Consider the following 13,633-nt stretch of genomic DNA (forward strand, 5'->3'; position numbering starts at 1 on the left):
AGCACTGTGCTCTGTTGCTGAGGATATTCCCCAATAGCAGAAGGATGCATGGATGTTCCTCACCTTGGATAGTTTTGAAGAATAGCTGTGGTTCCCTGACTCTATCTACCTTTCTGAAAGCATGTTTCATTTTTATAATTTTGCTTACAGTGGTACCTCGAGTTACAAACGCCTTAGGTTACAAACACTTCAAGTTACAAACTCCACTAACCTGGAAGAGTTACCTTGAGTTGAGAACTTTGCCCCAGGATGAGAACGGAAATCTTGTGCCAGCGGCATAGTGGCAGCAAGAGGCCCCATTAGCGAAAGCAAGCCTCTAGTTAAGAACAGTTTCAGGTTAAGAACGGACCTCCGGAATGAATTAAGTTTGTAACTAGAGGTACCAGCTGTATTTCTACTCCATGTTTAAGGGCAAGCCTTTGCAAGGCAGTCTTCAATAGTGGGTAGAGACCATTCCTACCCTCCATTCCTACCCCTACTCCCATTTAGACACATAAGTTTGCCCATAGACATCCCATATACACCTTGCATATGTGCTCAGGAGTTGAAAACTGAAAATTATCCCACAGAGCAACTGATCATGCTCTGCATTCTCAAAAATAAAAACACCAAAAGGCCTCTCATCAAGTTTCAGATGGGTTTTTTTGAGACATTGATTAATAGTGATTCATTAAAAAAAAGCAATGGGCTAGTTTCAGCCGCTACCCCCCCCCCCCATGCAAAAGGCAATTTGTCACATTTTGACATTATAAAGCATTTACTAAGTTGGGGGAGAAAAACAGTATCCAAAAAATTGAATCATCATATAGTCCATGCCATGTGGAACAGTTTGAATCCATAACTCTCCTATTTGTTATGTTTACAGGTAGGTAGCCATGTTGGTCTGACGTAGTCAAAACAAAATAATTTTTCCCCTTCCAGCAGCACCTTAGAGAACAACTAAGTTTGTCATTGGTATGAGCTTTCGTGTGCATGCACACTTCTTCAGATACCCTGTAACATGCTTACAGAAAGGTAGATTGAGTCAGGAAAACCCTCAGCCATTCTTCAAAACTATCCAACGTGAGTAACATCTGAAAAAGTGTGCATGCACACGAAAGCTCATACCAATGACAAACTTAGTTGGTCTCTAAGGTGCTGCTGGAAGGGAAAAAAATTCTATTTGTTATGTGTTATACAAAACAACATTAAGGGTCACTTAAGTGTCCATTGGAGATTTCAACATGTGTCAGGCAGCCTACTTATGAATGATTCATCTTTCTGGTGCCAACACCTCACACAGCTGGAGCAAGGGGAGGATGAAAAGTCCAGATGTTTTGGACTACAACTCCCATCATTCCCAGATAGGGGAATTGTAGTTATCTGGCGGGGGGGGGGGCATCACATTGGCTATCCCTGTTCTAGCTTAATTTCAACTGTGCTGCAGCACCACTGCTGGCCAGAGATGTTACTATGGCTTTGTCAGCCCAGCCAGTCCAGGTGTGCCACCTCTCCCCTGCAATTCTAACCTGGGGCATCGTTTCCCTTCACATTAATAGGAGTTAGGGGGGGGGATCTTACTCCTGCTGTTGATAGGAAAATTAAGCATGGATTGCTCCTTGGGACTTGCTCTGCTCCTCATTATGACCATTGATAAAAGTACTTGCCCTCACCAAAAGCCTCCCCCTTCCTAATTGATTTATAAGAACACACAGAAACTATTTTTAAGAAGGTGTTGCATTTCTCTTTAAGGTTTAAGCAGTAATTTATCCTTTATTTAAAAGTTACTAAATAAAGTTTCTGTCACTAAAATTAGCTGTACAATATGCAATCTGAAACTAGTTTTTTAGTCATCAGATGTATTTTACAGATTCAGACATTCTGAATTTCTTTGGATTACTTTCAAAATAAGTATGACAATGATAGGAAAATGGGGTGATAGTGACTGGAATTTAAATGAATATATTTTAAAAGACTATTTTAAACCCCTGCAATACTTTGTAGCACATTATCTTTTTCATCTTCCTGTCAGTGCAACAATAGCTCTCATGGCAGCCAAATGATTATACTATTAAACGTATAAAGCTTACTTCTTATTGATTCTTTACAATACTTTTATAACAATTATTATAGGATTTTGCTTTCGGGGGGCAACATAGCAACTCATCTTCAAATACAATATTTTATTTCAGCTTGAACTTGCAGAGTGCACATGTGCATGCAAACTCATTTTCTTCTAATTAAAGTAGATCAAGAGTAACCAATGTGGTGCCTTCCGGATGTTTATTATTATAAAATGAAGATAAAATTAAAATACAGATTTTAAAAAGAATTAAAACCATTTCTACAACCTGTAAAATCAATAAAATAATTCCTACAACACACACACACACACACACACACACACACACGTATGTAGGTAGGTAGGTAGGTAGGTAGGTAGGTAGGTATGTGAGACTCAAGGAATGCTCTCTTAAAAACATATTCAATAGGTACCTAAACATGACACACACAGCTGATTTCAGCTGGTAATTGGTTCCCAAGGGATGAGCTGCAACACCAAATGTCAAAAATATTCTTGAAACTACTACTTGCAAACCTGATTAGGACTGGGGCCCTGATAATTGGAGGCCCCCCAGACTGGCTGGATGGGAGGTTGCTCTGTTTGTGGTAACACTCCTTCTGAAAGAGTGGGTATGCAGCTTGGGGGTACTTCTGGATCCATTGCTGTCACCTAAGGCTCAGGTGGTCTCAGTGGCGCGGAGTGCCTTCCATCAGCTTTGGCTGGTGGATCAGCTGTGCCTCTATCTGGACAGGGAAAGCCCAACAACTGTCATCTATGCTCTGGTAACCTGTAGGTTAGATTACTGCAATGCTTTCTACATGGGGCTGGCTATGAAGGCGGTTCACAAACTTCAGCTGATGCAGAATTCAGCAACCAACCCTGACCCAACTGCACTGGCTGCCAATTACGTTTCTGAGGCCAATTCAAAGTGCTGGTTTTGACCTATTAAGCTTTCAATGGGTCAGGACCACAATACCTCAAGGACCATCTCACCGCATACGAGCCAATCCAGACCCTCAGATCACCTGAGGCTCTTCTTTCTGTGCCTTCCCCTTGAGACATCCAGAGGGTGGCAACATGAGAATGGGCCTTTTCTGCAGTGGCTCCCTGCTTGTGGAATTCTCTCCCCTGGAAAGTTGGCCTGGCACCCTTGTTTCATATCTTTTCGTGCCAAGCAAAAAAAACTCCTCTTCTTCTAGGCCTTTGGCTAATTAAACAATCTGTGGCCTTTTAAGCTATGTGGGAGGGTATTGTTTTTGTTTGTTATTGTGTTATGTATTTTTGTGTGGTGTATACTTGTATTTTGTTCCTGCGATCCTTGAATGAAGGGCAGTCTAGAAATGTAATAAATAAATAATCTCCAACCATTGGTCTTGCTGGCTGAGACTGATGTCCAACACCTGGAGAACATCATGCAGAAATATTACTCAGGTCATCTGAAGTAATGTGCACTGCACATTGCTGAGGTCTGATCTGAAGTTTTATGGAGTAGGGTATTAAACAAAGTAGTACCTGGTATTCTTCCTCCTGAAATTAGACATGTGCTGGTGATCCTCAGTTTCCAGCAAATATTGCAAGACTTTTCTTGCTTACACAACACTTCCCAGAATAGCTATGTTAAGCCATGTATTTGTCAAAGCACAATCTCAATATTATGTTTTATGTTGCTTTATTAGGTCTGCAAACGAGACATAATGGCTGGCAACAGCAACCCCACTGTGTGGGAATCCCTGGCTCACACAAAAGCTGCTACAGACATGGAATTTATTCATTACTTATACTTTTTAAAACATATCTATCCTAGTTACCTTAATCACTTCAGAAACTGAAACTACACCATGTGTCCACATCCGTAAAATAAAATGTTAATGTTAGCTGGCTCTTGCATACTGCGGGAGCTGACAGAATGTCAAGGTAGCCTTTATAAAATGACAGCATTTAATATACGCAAGAGAAAGTGCGAAAGTTGAAGAGGAAGCATAAATGAGTATTTTTAAAGTATCTCTTGTGTGGTGTAATCTACAAAACTAAGGAACATATTTCCAGCTCAAATATATTCTTGATCTACTATTACAAAGTTTAAGCAGACAAGAATTGTGAATTAACAATTCATTTTACATGAAGAAGAATGTGCCTAAATGCTAGTCAAAACACAAACTTTGGGTTGTATGTTTCATACAGCCCAATTATCAAAGCTCTGTGTCTGCACATGTCACAGGGAAATAAACAGGACTTGCAGCTGAAGAATTGTTTGACTGAGGCAACCTTATTCAGTTAATTTCCCTTTAGGCTAATTAACAGCTATATATGACCTTTAGCTGTGGCAGTTTCCAATCTTACCCAATGAACTAAGTTTTAAGAAATATCTATCCAAATAGGATTGATTACTGATTCATGCATTATGAAGAGCACAATTCAATGCCATTTTAAAGACTGGAATAACGCCCCATAATAAGCTGATTAGACTACAAATGAGATATTATGCACACAGCCATCACCCTATAATAATGCTGATGTTGCCATATCTACATTAATCTAAAATTTAAAACCAAATATATCATTTTAGACTGATACTAAAACCTTGCAAAAACTTATGTTCATATCATTTGAATTAAAAGCATATTAAATGGATTCATTAGAAAATTCTCCTCTTTGCCTTGCATTTTCCCGACAATGTCTACATCCTTAGGCTACAAAACAATTTTTATAATTGGTGCAATAAATCACGAAGCATTGACTTAAAGTTAAGAAAAATTGTTGCCTGGGTGATTAAAATACGAAAACAAAATAAATCCTTTTCTAAATTATAAGATATCCATACACTTCTTGTTTACACAGGTATGAGTACAGAATTGAGCGACGGCATACTTATATATGAAATCATTATTTATTTAGATGGTTCTACACTTGAAACGTGCTATGGAAATTTTTCTTGGATTTTCCACACCATTAACATAGACATTTTAAATAAGCTCTGCCCTGTGATTAGGGGACACAGATTCAGAATAACTCACTACAGTCACAATTCATACCACGATAATAATAAAAGACATTTCTGGCCCCTGTTACCTGGCTATATGGGTTTAGAAAAATATAGGTGCATACTACTTATTCCAACGCTACTGGTACTGTTTTAGGATTAGTCAAACTTATAGGACTCAAGAATGAACACTTAGGGGAAGCTACAGGAAGCTACAGGAAGTATAAGGAGAATATAAATCCTGCATGATTAATCAACTATTAAACACAGCTTTCTAGAGTTAACTTTTTCCATACACATGCAACAGCCTAGAAATATTTTGGAGGACTAGGTAAACAGGGCTGAAAAGGAACATCTATGGAACAATTCTTCAAACGTGTTGTCAGTTTGGGTACCATTTTCTGAAGCAATTCCAATTTATATTGCAAACTTAAACTGGCAACATTCAATTTCTGAATTTGGTTATTAACAGATCCTAAAACTTTACCAATAATTTGTAACAGGAAACTGCAACTCGCTTCCCCAAAATTTATTCTCTTGATCAGCACTTCTAAAGCACACTTCTGCTTACAAAGATAAGATATATAATAATGAAAATAAGAATATCAACTCATCACTCCAAAATTTGGCAAAAGAAATAACTTAGATATAAAAGAGGTAAATGAATTCCACTGAACACTAATTCTAATTTCATATACTATTCCTCCTTGATGAAGCAAATCAGAGCTGAGATAACTCAGTACATCATGAGACTCATCATACCAGGGCCATGGGTTTGAGCCACACGTTGGGCAAAAGATTCCTACAATGCAGGGGGATAGACTAGATGACCCTCATGGTCCCTTCAACTCTACAATTCTATGATTTTCTTATTCAATGAAAACTGCTAAACAAACATCTGACAATAGTCTCAGATGTAAATCTCTGTGCCTTAAGATAAAACTCATAATAACTACCAGGAGAGACAGAATCATTCATTTTCAACGACACCTATGAATACCTTCGTTGAGTTTTCAGAATTTACTAAGGAACTGATTAAAACATGAATTACATCTTCCCCACCGAATTCTGCATGCACAAGACAATTTTCTACTGTTACCTCCTCACCATCAGCAGCTCTCCCATGAGCAGAGAGCTTGCAGAAGTATCACTAGGTAAGGACCTAAAAATTTTGTAAGATACTAACTAGCTCAATTCCATAATCTTCAATATTGCATGTAACAAATAGTGGTTATATTGAACAGTAACTGAGATATACTATGCACACCAATAATCTCTGTTTTACCGATTATTTTTCTATGAGTGATGCCTTCAGCTGTATGGAGGTCAGGCAAGACTCTACAGCATCCTGGACAGCTCCGTGCAGAACTCAGGCTGAATACTCCATAACTGAGGCATGGGAGAAGAGAGTTGTAGCACAGAACCTAAATGCTGTTTTAGCCTTAGATAGGAGGTACAGCACCAAGTACACAGGGGAAGGAGAAGGAGAATAGTTCCATCTGGCAAACTGAATAGCTTGTGCTGATCAAAATATTTAATGTAGTGTGACTTTGAATTCCTCCCTATGGATCCACTAGGGCAGAGCAGGCCAATGTGACCTCCTTAGGCTGGAGAGGTAGCAGCACAATTGGGCTCCTCTTGCTTCTCATTTAGTATGTACATCCCTGTGTTGTTGTTGTTTTGCCAAATCCCTGGCCTCATCATCCTGAAGATGGGGAGTCCAGTCCCAGCGTCACAAGAGGGACAATTTCTTGTGCATTCTCATTTGGGGACATCATTTCTCTCTCTTCAATCAAAGTGAAAGAAGAAAACAGGAAATGAAAGAAGTCTACCTGGATGGTGGAGTTTCCACACTAATAAGGAACTGCAGGAATGAAGTGAGAATGAATTAAATAATTATACTACTTTATACATTTTATATATACATACCCAGTGAAAGCTTGATGTTACCTGGTTTTTTTTCCTATGCTGAATGAGAAAACCATACATGTTTAAGAACTGGTTTAAACTTTTCCCCTAAAACTATGATGCATCCCAGCTGTTCTAATTATGATTGTTTTTTCAGCATTTAACATTTTGCCTCTTTACTGCTGCCTGAAATTATAAGTTTATTTATGTTCACATTTCAGCTGAAGAAACACAACTTTTAATTGTTAGCAGATGTAATATCAAAGTATGCTGATTATGTAAATGAAGGCGGGGCGTGTGTTGTCATAATCCTAAAAGCTGTATCCCAACTTGTCTATGTGCTACTAATTTACTTGTTTGTTTGTTCCATTTAATCCTTTCTTGATGGCATTCTGTAGCAACACTTGAAAATTATTTTTAGAATAGCTGTTAAATTACAAAGCAACAACCCTTTTTAACCCATACGACCCTAGCTTCCTTATTCTCTTTACCGTGCAGATTTCTTTTATGGAAGCACAATTATAAATAAGGATTTAGTGCAGAATGTTACAGATCCCAAAGAGTCAGCTATTGATAAAATTGCATGGTATAACAGATAATGCCTTTTGGTTATAGATTACCCTATTGTTTATCCACTTCAATGTGTGAGAAGACTTGAAAAATGAATTACTTTTGACCTATAATATATTGTTTCTGGAAGAAGTTTTAATTTCACTTCAATGCATCAGAGGGAAAATAATTGTGCACACCATAGATGTGCTGATTGTGTTTTGTGCTATTTTAAAATGCAGTTACACAGATTAAAATAATAATAGGGCATTCTAATTCACATAATGGCACATATCACCTGTCTTTTTGTCAATGACACATTTAAAAGCATCTTTTTATTAGAAACACAAATCAATACACTCAAGGGATTGCAATAACTACCCTAGGCAATTTGTATTATCATTTCCTTCTTTATGTTCTGACTCTTAAGTAACTTATTATTATGAATGGCATGAAAATGGCAACCTGTCACAATTGATTTTTTAAGACCAAGGGTTTTGTTCCCCTTCATTCCCCTTCCTTCTTTTGATATAACTATCTTCCTACAAAATAAAGGTTCAATTTATAAAAGGCAATCTCAAGTTTCAGCTCATGATAGCTGAAATGTCTTTTTAATGGTCCTTAGAAAGATTATTACCTGGGATTAGCAGCTATCTGCATAGTTTTGACTGTAATTTCCCTCCTCCAATCAGGCAGGATACAAAATTAATTAATCAATCAATCAATTAATTAATTAATTATGAATGAATTAATGAATCTGAAAAGCTTGATCTTAACAGACAGGCAGGTTGGTGCAGTATAAGGTGGTATTTTCGGTACCCTGGCTCCAAGACATTTAGGACTTTAATATAGGGATGGATGACATATTTTGGCCTGAGAGATGTATTCACCCTTGGGCAATCCTCTGGAGACTGCATGCCAGCAGTGGATGTGGCCACAAGTGCAACCAAAACTGCTCCCCCCCCTTCAGCAGATGAGCTAAACAAGGTTACTGATCTGATAATCGAGTAAGGGGCAATTTGTACCTCCTAGCCCACCACTGCTTTAACTTTTTATCCTTCTTTTATTACCACCAAAATTAGTAGGGTCTGGGACACCAGAAAAAAGAATGGTATTAAAGAGCTAAGAGTTCTAGAAGGAAACAACAGTTTGCACTCACTTAGGTCTACCAGGGAGAGCAAGTCAGTTTCAGTGCTAAACACAAGCTATTAACCAGACTGAAATAGGATTAGATTCTAGTCGTGGGCTTAGCACTGAAAATTTATTATCCCCCAAAGGCCTAGACCTGACAAAATACCACTATCTAGAATACCAAAACCTGTGTAATCATTGATGAGCTGAATACAGAAAGAAATCTTCTCAATTAAAAAAAATGGGCAGGAGGGAGCTAATGTAGCATTAGCAGACTGAGAAAACTCGCTCTACGAGCAGGTGTATTTCACAGATGCTCTAAATGTTTCCCCAAAACAACATTTTTCAAACACAAAAGCCAACCTCAAAAAAATTAAGCGCCACACTAATCATAACTGAACAGCATCTTATAACCTCAGCAATGCTTCTTCCCCACTGATTGGGCCTTACACCTCTCCTCACTACTTCTACTGGGTCCACATCTCAACTGAGACCTGCAAGGCTTGTTTATTTTACGCTAGTAAGTCATTGACTCGTGATGTCCTATGTTGCCCTTAAGAGACCCACTCCAACTTGAGAAACACTGCAATAAAGGCCATAACTGAATACTCTTTGGGTGAAATCCAATGTTAGTCACACTCAACGCAGACCCGTTGAAGCCAATGAAGTTAATACCATTAATTTCAGTGACTCTACACTGAGTAAGTCTTAGTTGGAGATCACCCTTTATCTGAATTTTCAACACACACATAATGATATATATTCCCCAGGTTTTAAGCATGCCACCTTTATGCACTGCTGAAAATAATTATGAGTAACAGAAGTAATTTAAAAACTGACCAATGAAATGCTGACCAAATGAAGAAATGGAAGCATGTTCCACTGATGGAAAAGCTAATCTAGTACAGTACTGTAAATCACAGATGGGAAACTATTTTCAATAGAAATAAATACAATAAGCAAAATTTAGGACAAGTAATCAGTTGCACTGGCTGAATTGGTGGAGAATCATAATATATGAATCTAATCCTCTCTTTAGCATGAAAAACAAATACATAGGAAAGGTAAAGGACGGTGTTCAGAATTTTAAAGGTTTTAGTCCAGCACTCTTTCTAATCAAACCAGCTTACCTTATTCTTTGGATTGGAGGTGTTGATTACACTTCGAGTCTCTTTTCCAGTATAAATAACAACACCAATTACTGTTCCTGCAATAAATAAAACAAAGAAAACCGTTTATAGGAAAACTTTATCATTTGGGGGGGAATGTTAAGAAATGGTAATATAATTATTCATCCAGCTATCATAAAATACAAACTTTCCTCTGAGTATTGTTGATGTAGAAAGCTACTACAATAAAATATTGTGGGTTTGTTCACATATTTTATCTGTCTATGTAAACTCTCTCCCCACGCCTGTTTGGATATTTGAGAATCCTTGTGTATCTAACGTAACAGCTATTTGAGAGTAGTTAATAGTATGGAATGACTACAGGTAAGAATTTTTGAACTCTCCACTAGGCTATACAGTGCCCACCCCACTTACGCGAGCATTGCATTCCAGGTCACCACACACATAATTTCATATTTGAAATAGCATAAAGTCTAAATGCGTATTTTCCCCTGCTTTCCAGTTGTCTCTCCCACTCTCTCTCTCCACATCAATAAAGCATGTATTGTTTACCTGAGGCAACAACTGTGCTTGCCCATAATGTATTTTCTATGCTTAGGCTTTCATGAACTGTTGGGTCACTGTCTTCCTGTTAAAAACAAAGCCAACTTGTAAAACTATTTTTCAAAAGTATAATCATACTTACATGCATGTATGGGGAAATATTGCCCCTAACAATATTGTATACACACACATTCATAATGGACTAGCATTTAAAGATCGTTAGGATTTTTATATGGTAATAAACATCAGACAAAATTGTGAGAAAATTATAATAAATATTTTTTTCTATACAAAATTGTTTAGAATTACATATTGCATCTAGAATTTAATTAATTTAAGTGGTTAACTGAAAACAATTTGGTCTCACTGATGTGAATCAAGTGAATTTCACTGGGATGGACAGAGCAATCCAAACCACCACATCTGTTGGCAGAGAGGGGTTTGAATGAAGCATTATATATTCCCCTCACTAAAAGGGGGCCCATGGTGGCAGAAAACCCCACCACTTGCATGGAGGGCAGAGAGCAATGGGAATAATGCTCAACAAAAAGCTCCTCCTTCAGTCTTCTCTCATCTCCACCCATGGATTACCTGTCCCATTACCTGCAACTCCGCTCAGCAAATACACAAAACCAATACATGTATGAATTGCGAAAAATTCAAAATAGAGCCTGGAGCCACAGCACCATGCTCACTTGGGCCAAAGTCCCAGAATGACACAGAGGTAATGGGACATTAGTCTGCAGTTTAGGGTAAAGTAAAGGTAAAGGACCCCTGGACAGTTAAGTCCAATCAAAGGCAACTATGGGGTGCAGCGCTCATCTCGCTTCAGGCCAAGGGAGCCGGCGTTTGTCCACAGACAGCTTCCCGGGTTGTGTGGCCAGCATGACTAAACCGCTTGTGGCTCATGGAGAACTGTGACGAGTGCCAGCGCGCACAGAAAGAGTGTTTACCTTCCCGCCACAGCGGTACCTATTTATCTACTTGCACTGGTATGCTTTCCAACTACTAGGTTGGCAGAAGCTGGCACAGAGTAACGGGAGCTCACCCTGTTGCGCAGATTTGAACTGCTGACCTTCCGATCGGCAAGCCTAAAAGGCTCAGTGGTTTAGGCCGCAGTGCCACCCGCGTCCCTTGAGGACCTTTAGGAGTGCTTTTGGAGCCATCTTTGTCAATGGAGGACCAGGCGACCTCTGCAGTAAAGGGTGCCTATCAGCAGCTTTGGATGGTATGTAAACTTCCTGTCCTGGGCTCCTTTGGTAGGAAGGGCAGGATATAAATTCAGTAATTGTTCCCTTTCCTGGACAGAAATAGCTTGGCCACTGTGAACTCATGTTTAGACCCGAATTTGGAGAATGCTGTGATGAGTGGTTTTCTTCACTGGATCCATATCACATCACTGCTAAGATATCTTAGCAGTGCCTAAGAGCCCCCTTAGCAGACTGCCTATTAGTCACCGAGCCAATTTTAAGATCTTTTTGCTTACATATAAAGTTCTAAACAACTCTGGACTTGCAAACGTCACCTGTATTGATTTCTAGGTGGTACATTGCATAATCCTCATCTCTATGGTTGCTAAATCCCTTCTGAGAAGTGTATAATAGCACCTTAACTGGTCATTCTCTTTCTTGAAAACACTTAGTGAAATACAATTCGAGAATTTCAGAGCTAACTTGCATTAAATATCATTTTCTTTTACTATATTACATACTTGGGACAAAGTGATATAGTAATAATCATTACTTACCCGTGTAAAGGTACCTTCGAAGCTGTGAATATCCATTTGTGGCTTCTGAGCATAAACATATGCATTGATTGAAAAAAGATCCTAGAACAGATAATTTTGAAATATCCATGTAACAAAATGCCATGAATACCTTCAGCAATTAGGTCAGGGGTCCCCAGACTTACCGCGCAGTGGGCCGGTGCCCGCCGCGCCGACCGCGCGGCGGGCCGGAGGGCAGGGGAGTGCGCGCGCAGCGGGCCGGAGGGCGGGGGAGTGCGCGGCCGTGCGCATGCGCACACGCACACGGGCGGGGAAAAATCGCCGAAAATCGCTTGTGCACATGCGTATGGGCCTCCCCCGACCCGGAAGTGCATCGGACATGACCTCTTCTGGGTCGGGAGAGGCCCATACGCATGCGCACAAAGGATTTTCGGCGTTTTTTTGCCGATTTTTAAGATCGACGCCGCGCCGCGCGCCGTAAGAGCGGGCGGCGGCAGTGGGCAGCGGGGGTCGTCGCGGGCCGGATTGGGAGGCCGATTGGGCCACATCCGGCCCGGGGGCCGTAGTTTGGGGACCCCTGAATTAGGTATTGGGACTTGGGTATTGTTGGGGATGTTGGAGAGTTGTTGGGTTTTTTGTATATTTATTTTATATTTTGTTGTGATTTATGTGTAAATTGATCAGTATGTCTTTGTATTTTTTGATGTTTAATGTATTGTTTATGGCACGCTTCCTCAACCTTGGCCCTCCAGATGCTTTGAGACTACAATTCCCATCATCCCTGATCATTGGTCCTGCTAGCTAGGGATCATGGGAGTTGTAGGCCAAAAACATATGGAGGGCCAAGGTTGAGGAAGCCTGGTTTATGGCTACATTTGTTATGTTGTAGCTATGTATTTTTTTCATGCCGTAAGCCACCTTGAGCATGGTTTGAACTGTGGAAAGGCGGCATACAAATAAAATTATGTATGTAATTGGTTATATCCAATGGTGTCTCTCAGGAGATGGAAGGGCTTTTGAAGAGGCATATGTCAGTGGAACAGGGAGACTACAACAAAGGGTCCCTCAAGCCTTCAGAGATTGCAGCGCTGCAGACAGAGAATCCCACTTCCGCTAATGGATGTATTCACTGCCTCAAAGAGAATCATATCAGTTGAAGGACACAGTTAGTGACAATTCAATATTCTTCCCCATAAGTATCTTATAGGGATCAGTACTGCCCTGCTGCTCTCTTTCCTCTCCATCTCACTGCACATGTGCACAAGCAGCATACGACAACATTACAATTTATAGCACCAAATTTTCCCTCTCTGTGCACTAGACGTTACTTCAAATTATGCACAAGGAAATGATTATTGGTTGGGCATTTATTTTTTCTTGTGGTAAAACCAATACTTAATTAATTGCTCACAGATAAAAGTATATTAAAAGGTGTTTAACAGCACATGCCTAGACCTTAATCCCTACCAAACCTTTTAACATTTTTATTTTCACAGATGGAGATCAAAAGGTAAATGACAATCTGGAGATACTAACTGATGCATATACATAGCCTAGCTTGCCTCTGCTTTCTTAACTCAAGTACAAGAAATATAATGCCACTAGAGATACAATATGCATAT

General features: G+C 39.5%; 1 protein-coding gene across 4 annotated transcripts in view; it reads right to left on the minus strand.

The window, feature by feature from the left end:
• Nucleotides 1–13,633, minus strand: part of ATP9B (ATPase phospholipid transporting 9B) — a 123,184-nt gene that overhangs the window by 53,081 nt on the left and 56,470 nt on the right. For all 4 annotated transcript variants that reach the window (XM_060277933.2, XM_060277931.2, XM_060277932.2 and 1 more), the window contains exons 9-11: nt 12,033–12,113; nt 10,295–10,370; nt 9,743–9,819 (exon numbers count right to left, since the gene is read on the minus strand). In XM_060277933.2, coding sequence (XP_060133916.2) covers nt 9,743–9,819; nt 10,295–10,370; nt 12,033–12,113 — 234 coding nt within the window. The remainder of the gene's footprint in view (nt 1–9,742; nt 9,820–10,294; nt 10,371–12,032; nt 12,114–13,633) is intronic.

This window comes from Zootoca vivipara, chromosome 8, assembly GCF_965207765.1.
Source record: "Zootoca vivipara chromosome 8, rZooViv2.hap1.1, whole genome shotgun sequence".
Lineage (NCBI taxonomy): Eukaryota > Metazoa > Chordata > Lepidosauria > Squamata > Lacertidae > Zootoca > Zootoca vivipara.